At 33.0% G+C, this 9,610-nt stretch overlaps 1 protein-coding gene across 1 annotated transcript; it reads left to right on the top strand.

Moving 5' to 3' along the window:
* Positions 1–743: 743 nt before the first annotated feature.
* Positions 744–4,348, top strand: LOC145009602 (uncharacterized). The gene is made up of 5 exons (XM_078968267.1): positions 744–2,581; positions 2,902–3,246; positions 3,349–3,375; positions 3,457–3,523; positions 3,869–4,348. The coding sequence occupies exons 1-5, from the start codon at positions 744–746 to the stop codon at positions 4,346–4,348; spliced, it is 2,757 nt and encodes a 918-aa protein (XP_078824393.1).
* Positions 4,349–9,610: the final 5,262 nt, after the last annotated feature.

Below are 9,610 nucleotides of genomic sequence, written 5' to 3'. Positions count from 1 at the left end.
ACACAAAAAAAATTATAAAATTCTTTAAAAACTTATATATATTTTAATCTTGACGGTAAAAAAAACAACACAACAACATAATACGTATGTAAAAGTATGTGGTTTTCTTATAAGTAGGATGCTATAATTGAAAAAAAAAAAAATACATTATTTTTATAAATTGAAAAAAAAACACAAAAAAAAAAAACTATAAAATTGTTTAAAAACTTATATACAAAAACTAGAAAGCTTCTAGTTTTTACCCAAGCTAACTCCAAATTAATTAACCAATAAGTTATATAGTTAACTTATAATTGGAAAAAAAACACAAAAAAAATTATAAAATTCTTTAAAAACTTATATACATTTTAATCTCGACGGTAAAAAAAAAAAACAACACAACAACATAATACGTATGTAAAAGTATGTGGTTTTCTTATAAGTAGGATGCTATAATTGAAAAGAAAAAATACATTATTTTTATAAATTGAAAAAAAAAACACAAAAAAAAAAACTATAAAATTGTTTAAAAACTTATATACAAAAACTAGAAAGCTTCTAGTTTTTACCCAAGCTAACTTACAAGTAATTTTAATTAAAAATAATTAAAAAAATGCATAAATAAAAATTTTTAATTTATTTTTTTCATTTCTTTATTACTTAATTTTTGTATTATTTTAGATGTAAAAAAATGTGGATTGAAAAAAAACAATGCTAATTCTGTATACTAAACTCTAAACCCAAAATTATGTTTCAACAACATCATGTCTATTGATAAAAGCTGGACTACTAATCCATATCGAAACCATCCCGAGTTCCAAGCAGGACTCAAAGCTTTTATTGAGAAGTCGAAGTTGCACCTTGATAGTAATGGTAAAATCAGATGTGCGTGTGAAAAATGTGATAACCGTTACTTCAAGTACCCGACTGTAGTTGAACGCCATATATTTATAAATGGTTTCAGTAAGGCGTACAAAATTTGGATCTATCATGGTGAATCTTTTATTCCTCCCGTCGTCTTGCCAAGTAACGAAATGGCTGATTTAATCGACGATGTGATGTGGGAGTCGAGAGAAAATGATACCAACCTCGATGAAGGAACCTCGAATACAAGGGGTAGCGGTGTGGATGATGATTTTGCACAGTTGTTGGAAGAAATGGAAACTCAATTGTATACTGGTTGCATCTTTTCTTCCCTTGAGTTTCTAGCAAAGTTAATGCATATCAAGGTGAACAACAAATGGACTGATAGTTCATTTGATCAACTCCTTGAGCTCTTGCAATTAGCATTTCCCAAAGGCAACAAGGTTCCCCTTTCACATTATCTAGCCAAAAAGAAACTAAAGTCTATTGGCCTGGGGTATGAGTCGATACATGTGTGTAAAAACGATTGTTGTCTCTTTTGGAAAGAACATGATTCATTGCAAGTTTGTCCCGTTTGTAAAGAGAGCCGATGGATCGATAAAAACACCAAGGGTAAGAAAGTACCTCATAAGGTGTTACGGTACTTTCCTGTGACCCCTAGACTACGACGTTTATATTGTTCGAGGCACACTGCCAAAAATATGATTTGGCATAGTACCAGACGTTCAGAAGATGGTGTGATGATTCATCCTGTTGATGGGGAACATTGGCAAGATTTTGATAAAAAATACCCCGACTTCTCGAGTGAACCCCGTAACGTACGACTAGGTCTTTCAGCTGACGGTTTCAATCCATTTGGAAACATGTGTAATCCACATAGCACATGGCCGGTCATACTCACCACATACAATCTGCCACCCTGGCTTTGTATGAAAGAGTCATCATTCATGTTGACTTTGTTGATTCCAGGACCGAAAGCTCCAGGTAAGGATATGGATGTTTTCCTTAGACCGTTGGTGGAAGAGCTTAAACATTTGTGGAACTCAGGCGTACGTATTAAAGATGCGGCGACAAACACATTCTTCACGATGAGAGCTATGTTGTTGTGGACAATAAACGATTGGCCAGCTCGTAGTAGTTTATCGGGTTGGAGTGGGCAAGGGTACAGAGCATGTGCTACTTGCAATGAAGACACTCCTTCGTACCGTGCAACAAACAAAGTCGTATATATCGGTCATCGTCATTTCCTAGATGCTAATGATCCGTTAAGAAAGAGGTTGGACTTTAATGGGATGGAAGAGACAAGACCCGCTCCGAGACACTTTAATAATGATGACATACAAGAGCAGCTAGGTCGTCTACTAACTCGTAAACCAGGTAAACATCTTGAGCATGGAGGCGGGGAGCCAAAGCGGCAAGATTATGAGTTGAACTGGTCGAAACGAAGCATTTTCTTCGAACTCGAGTATTGGTCTTCTCTACAGTTGAAACACAATATAGATGTCATGCATGTCCAGAAAAATGTGGACGAGAGTTTGTTAGGTACTCTCCTAATGAACGATAAAACCAAAGACACATCAAATGCACGAGAGGACTTGAGAATTCTAAACATTCGGAGAAATGAATGGTTGCAAAAAAATGGTGACAAGTTTCATAGACCCCAGGCAAGATACTCTTTCACGAAATCTAGTCGACAACTCTTTTGTCAATTTATAAAAGAGGTTAAGCTGTCGGATGGGTTTGGTTCTAACATCAGCCCTTGTGGCCATGGAGGTTCGCCTGCAGTGACTCCAGGGCATAAGGCAAAGCTTTATGTTTGCAGCGGGGGATTAGCCGGTGCGCGAAAGCTGGCCCGGAAACCCTCGTTAGGAAAGTTCCCTTTCCAAAAAAAAAAAAAAAAGTGAACGATACCAATACTAACATTATTGGGTTGAAATCGCATGACCACCACATTCTTATTCAACGTTTGATACCGATTGGAGTAAGAGGGTTGTTAGACAAAGATACTTATACACCTATTGTAGACCTTTGTACGTTTTTCAAGCAACTTTGTTCCAGAACATTGAAGGTGGAGGATATGAGGAAAGCAAAAGTAGACATTATTGCAATCTTGTGCAAGTTAGAATTGATTTATCCTCCGGCGTTTTTTGACATTATGGTTCATTTACTTTTGCATTTACCTGATGAAGCAATTGCTGGAGGCCTGGTTTGTATGAGATGGATGTTTCCATTCGAGAGATATATGAAAAAACTAAAAAACTATGTCAGAAACAAGGCGAAGCCAGAAGGTTCTATAGCTGAGGGTTATGTTGCTGAAGAAGCTTTATCATTTTATTCAATGTACCTTCGAGATGTAAAGAATCGTCCGGAAAGAAATGTAGATGTTGTCATTGAAAAAACAAAGTTTTGGATGTTTGAGTCTAAATGTCGACCGACCAGCACAACTCAAATCAAAACTCTTAATTTAACGGAAATGCATAACATGTAATGGTTTGTATTGAATAGCTGTGAAGAAGTCAGACAGTATATCAAGTAATTAATCTTATCTCTAACTTTCATTCTTAATTTTTTATTTTATCTTTTTAAATCTATATCTTTTGGTCATCAACATAGGAAATTCAAATCTGAGCATCCCCAAAGTGATGAAAAGAGAGAATTTCGTAATTGGTTTCGTGAAAAGGTAATATAAATTAATAAACAAATTTTTTTCATTGATCTAACGAATACATAATACATATTAATTTATAATTGTTAGGTTCATCAAATGAAAATAGAAAAATCTCCAGAATTCCACGAAGAGTTGTCGGTTCTTGCAATGGGCCCGCAAATGAATGCCTATTCTTACACCGCATGCATAGTCAATGGTGTTAGGTTTATGGTACTTAGTCGTGACACACAACGTACAACACAAAACTCTGGGGTTTTAGCGGTGGGTGAGAAAGGCGAGAAGTATTATGGCTAGTTAGAAGAGATTATAGAGTTGAGGTATACACATGATTATTCAACTGTACTATTTCGTTGCAAGTGGTTTGATACTCGAACAGGAGTTATTTCTAGTGATAGTTTCACCAGTATCGACACACGACGCGAAGCATACAAAGATGATCAACTCATATATGCGTCACAAGCCAAACAAGTGTTCTACATCAGAGAGCCAAACAATAACCATCGGTGTGTTGTCGAGCATGTTAATCATCGAAGTATTTGGGATCTACCATCGAACGATGACCTTGTTCAAAATGTTGACAATGTCTCACACGAAAATGTAGACGATGTCGATGTACTTCAAAATATCTCTTCATCCGATGCTCCACTTTTTATCGATTTCAGCATGTACTTTCAAAACATTCCTAGAGTCATTGTTGATGTAGAAAGTGCATCTGAAGTTCCTCTGCCAACTGGTAGAGTCAATGATGTTTCTGATTGCGATACTGATTACGATGACACCGATTCTGACTATGATACCGAAGAAGACACTGAAGGATATGAGGAAGATTCTGATTAGAATAGTTCTTATGTAATATGTATTTGTAATATGTGTTTGTAATATGAACTGTATTTGGATTTCTAGTTTAAATGGAAATGTTTATTCCTATCTAAATGTTTATTCCTATCTAAATGTTTATTTCTATGTAATGTGTATCTATAATAAAAATTGTATTTGTATATCTTATAATTTTTCAAGAAATGATGAGAGTGTGGCTGTTGTTTATGTTTACCATGGCTGCTGTCATGGGTCGTGGACATGGGGGAGACGGAGCTGAGGACCCACCTTTCCCAGGTGGTAGAGGTCCTGGCCAGCACGAGCAGGACGGTAAGTCTTATCATGAATTTTTATTTACTATTTTTGTTCAATTATCATAAATTAAATGTCGTTTCTAATAATTTTTAATTACATTTGTAGTTGAGGGACGTGCCCGAAGGAAAGCTCGAGGAAAAGCAAAAAATATAAAGCTTGAAAAAGCAATCTTGCAGAACCAGGGGAAACCAATAGCCATGCAATTTGATAGGGATATCACATTTAATCCCGTAGGAGAGGCGGGAGACATGTTTTCCCGAGAAGTTGGGAAAACAATGTGGCAGATGGTCCCTTTCGACAAATGGAGTTGGAAAAAAGTTTCCCCTGATATAAAGGACACTGTATTACAACATTTAGCGGTAATTATTTATTTAAATATATTTTATAGGTTTAACTATAATTGTTTCTTACTTGGTTAACTTTTTATTTTATTGTAGACAAAGTTTGATCTCAATCAAATGTACCAGGATGCACAAGCTACTTTATTGACAGAGAGTTTTCAAGCAGCCTTGTTAAGAGGTTTTCGAGAGCGTAAAGCCGACGCAAAAGAATATTTCAACATGGTCGGAGGGTATGAAGATATCCCGAGAGCATTGGCAAATCCTCCGGATGGTATGCTTGTTGATAACTGGGAGAAGACAGTTGAGTATTTTCAAACTGACGAACACAAAATTGCTTCAGAAAGGAACAAAAAAATCCGTGAAAAGCAAACAATTGTGAATCGTGGGGGTTCGAGCTCGTATAGCAGTACTTGCTATAAGAAGGTACCGTACGATACATGTAATTATTTATTTAAAATATAATCTAATTTTTAAACTTAAACAGAACCTTAAGAGAGTGGAAACATTTCACAAAGCTCATACCGATAAGAATGGTGTATTTGTTACTGCTGAATCGGAACAACAATATGTAAGTATTTAATTATAATTTTATCATATATTTAAATGTTTATTTATACTTAATTGTTACTCACTTTTGGGAGTTACAGAATCGGTTAGTTGAAGAGCTGCTAGAACAAACTCAAGGTGAAAGTGAGTTTACGCCAACTCAAGAAAGAGCTACGTTCGAGAAAGTATTAGGAGAGCGACGTGGCCACATTAGAGGCATTGGCCGCAAACCTTCTGGTCTCCCGACGATTCCACAGCCTTCGCAACCATCACAACCACCATCACAACCATCACAGGTAAAATAGCAATCTACTTTAGCATCGTAAAATGCATGTTGATTTGGTAGTTTTGGTTTTGTGGTGGTTATTTGCTAAAAAGTTTGGTAATTTGGTTTTTGTCCCAAGTGCAAAATATAGCAATGTACTTTGGTTTTCTATCTTACTTTAAAAATAACAATGTATTTTGATAGTTTTTGTTTATGTTTGACGATCTAACTTATAATTTTATATATATTGTTATTAATTATATAGTTGGAAAATCTTCGTGCAATGCTCGCCGACCCGGCATGTAGGGATGAGCTTTATTCGTTTTTTCAATCCCAAAACAATCAAGGAAATGATGGGAACGGCGATGAGGGTATGTAAGAATGGGTTTTATTTGCATATGTTGTCTCGTTTTGCTACTTAGTAGATTGTAAAAATTTTGTTGTTTTGCTACTCGGATAGTATGACTTTTGATATTTAATTGTATTTTGGATGTTTGTTTGTAATAGGATGTTTGTTTGACACTATTATGTTTGATATTTAATAGGATGTTTGTTTTGTAATTAGCGTCGACACTATTGGTTTTGATATTTAATCGAATATTGTTATTACCGGCGACACTTTTACCTGCGATATTATCACCGGCAACATTTTTACCTGCGATATTATCACCGGCAACGAAAATCATTATTTTAAAAAAAATTGAAAACAAATTACCGGCGACACTTTTACCGGCGACAGAGCTCATTACCGGCGACACTTTTACCGGCAACAAATGTCATTCCCGGCGACAACATTATTAGCGGCGACAACTACTCAGTAGCGGCGACATACTAATAGCGGCGACTATTATCTTTAGCGGCGACAAACTGATCAATAGCGACGAGGCAGTAGCGGAGACTCATTATCGGCGACGCGACGCCGCTATTATCAGTACCGGCGATTTTTGGGACTTTTACCGGCGACTTTTGTCGCCGGTAATGGCATTTTTCCTTGTGGTGTTTCATTGCCAGCTAATGGGTTAATAAGGAATTATTTTCCAAATAATTTTTGGCTGTTTAAGTTTTAACTCCATACTAAACCTGTCAAAAATACCCGTTACCTGAATTACCCACCCAATTTTTTTGGGTAACGGGTAAATCGGGTCGGATAAATCGGATATCGGATTAATTTTTTTGGGTAAGTGGGTAACCCGAAATTTTTTTCGGGTCGGGTAAAGGGTAAGTTGTTTGGGTTTCGAGTATACCCGATTACCCGAAATATATATAACAAATAATGTCCATTTATGAGTTTATATGTCCCTCCCAAATCCCAAATCCCAATTTCCCTCGTTAAGGCTCGTTCTATTTTCCCCACGTCAAAAAATCATCTTACCTCGTCCGCTCTTCGTTGGTATTCGACACCAATGGATAACTATATTGAAGTAGAAGATGAGACGATTGAAGTTGACAATCTAACCAATGATCAAGTTCCACAAGAAAAAGAGAAAAAAAAATAAAGAATTCAATCCAAGATCAAAAGTTTTGAAAGAATACTTGATATCTCAAATATTATTTAGTAAAAATTCTCAATGTTCAAAGTTTAACATGACATATTTATTTCATTACATTTATTTTTAGGTGCCATTAAAAAATTAAAAAATAAAAAATAAAAAATCGGGTAATACCCGAATTACCCTTACCCGACCCATTACCCGAATTTAATTTGGGTAGGGTAACAGGTAAATTTTTTTATATGAAAAAACCGAATTACCCGAAACCCGAAAATTTTACCTGATCAACACCCCTACTCCATACCATAAGTTGATATCTTTTTTTTTTTTTAATTATACATTTCTTACACCATGTATTTAAAAAAAAAAAAAAAAAAAAAAAAAAAAAAAAACCAGACTTGAATTTTCATTTCACTTTGGGTGATTTTCAAGACAATGTTGGATAAAAATGTCAATAAATACTACTTCAGTTGTTTTACTCGAGAAACAAATACAACAAGACAAATTTGATTGATAAAGTCTTATGAAAGAATTATATACATGCTTTTAATTACAAGAAATTTACTTTGGGAAGTATTATGTTATAAATAGATTACATGAATAAATGATTCCTGTTTTATTTTCATATATGCACACTTGACAGATAAGTTATGTAAGCACAAATGGTACATTGACATTTCAAGATGGTTTATCTATTGTTGCGGATGTTATACTTCATTGTACCTGGTAAGTACAAGTTTATCTTACTTATAAATGAGAATCACACAAATATTGAGAATCTTCATGAATTTCATTATTTACATGATGATGGAATTCATATGTGAATGATTAAAATGTCATCCAATACGAATGGACATTGATCATTTACCCATAAATTCCATTCATATATGCATGATGAATGGCTCTCAATGTTTATTTAGATGTAATCTCTCTCTCTCTCTCTCTCTATATATATATATATATATATATATATATATATATATATATATATATATATATATATATATATATATATATATATATATATATATATATATATATATATATATATATATATATATATATATATGGAAAAGTAAATATACTCTTAAGGGTATATAAGGTTAGGTACCCAAACTCACATTATTACGTCATTATGTATCAAATATAAAAATTGTAATTGTCCAATGTTCTTATAATTCAACTTCTAACATGATTTACTTTCAAAAATTTTATACATTTCACATTTATCTTCATTTTACATAATTTTCATTTTTAACTATAATATATATAGTCTAATAGGTGTTCGTCAAAAAGATATGATATAAGATGAAGGTAATAGTGAAATTTCGAAAAATCTTGAAAGTAAATCAAGTTAGGATTGAAGTTTAAGAACATTATAATGAATATATCAAACAAAACGGCGTATTATGGTGAGTTTGGATACCTAAGGTTATATACCCTTAAGGGAATATTCACTTTTCCCATATATATATATATATATACATCAAAACATGATTCTAATTGATGATTAATTTCTAAATTAGTAATATAATCCAAATTATAATGTACCACTAGATGAATTTAAATATAATATTATAAAAAAAACTCCATTTGAAAGCTCAAAACTCTATAAAAGGGTATGATAATTATTTTTAACTTGATTGAATGTTTTTATACAATTGACTTGAACTTTGTCTGAATCAAGGGCTAAACTTAATATATCACATACATCATCATTTCTTAGCATTTGCAAGTAAGTTTGTTTCTCAAATTTAAATTTTATCAAAGGTCAATTAAAAAAAATGAAGTTTTTTGTGTGTAGATGTGAATAGATATGTAGATATGAAAAAGTGTATATATGTTACAAATAAAATCACATTTTTTCCCAGCAAATGAAGTGCTTAATAAGCTACTTAATGTCTAATTGCTTAATAAGCTACTTAATGTCTAATGTTGTTAAAAAACATATATGTCTCAAAGTATTTAAAAACCCAATAGAAAAGCTCTCGAGTTTTAACGAATCTTTAAGTTTCTCAAATGATCATATATATATATATATATATATATATATATATATATATATATATATATATATATATATATATATATATATATATATATATATATATATATAACGTTCAATCGAGAGCATGTGTCATTATCGCGCTCTCGATTCAATAATTTTTTTTTCAACTTTAATCATAAGTGATTAGATACATATAATCACATGTGATTATATGTATCCAATCACGTATGATTTATATGAACGATATTCATTTTTGAGTTTACGTTGCAATAATTTTTCTCATATATTTAATCATTTGTGATTATAAGAATTTAATCA

The sequence above is a fragment of the Lactuca saligna genome, chromosome 1 (genome assembly GCF_052625555.1).
Source record: "Lactuca saligna cultivar CGN05327 chromosome 1, ASM5262555v1, whole genome shotgun sequence".
Taxonomy (NCBI): Eukaryota; Viridiplantae; Streptophyta; class Magnoliopsida; order Asterales; family Asteraceae; genus Lactuca; species Lactuca saligna.
This window is presented reverse-complemented; position numbering and strand designations above follow the sequence as displayed.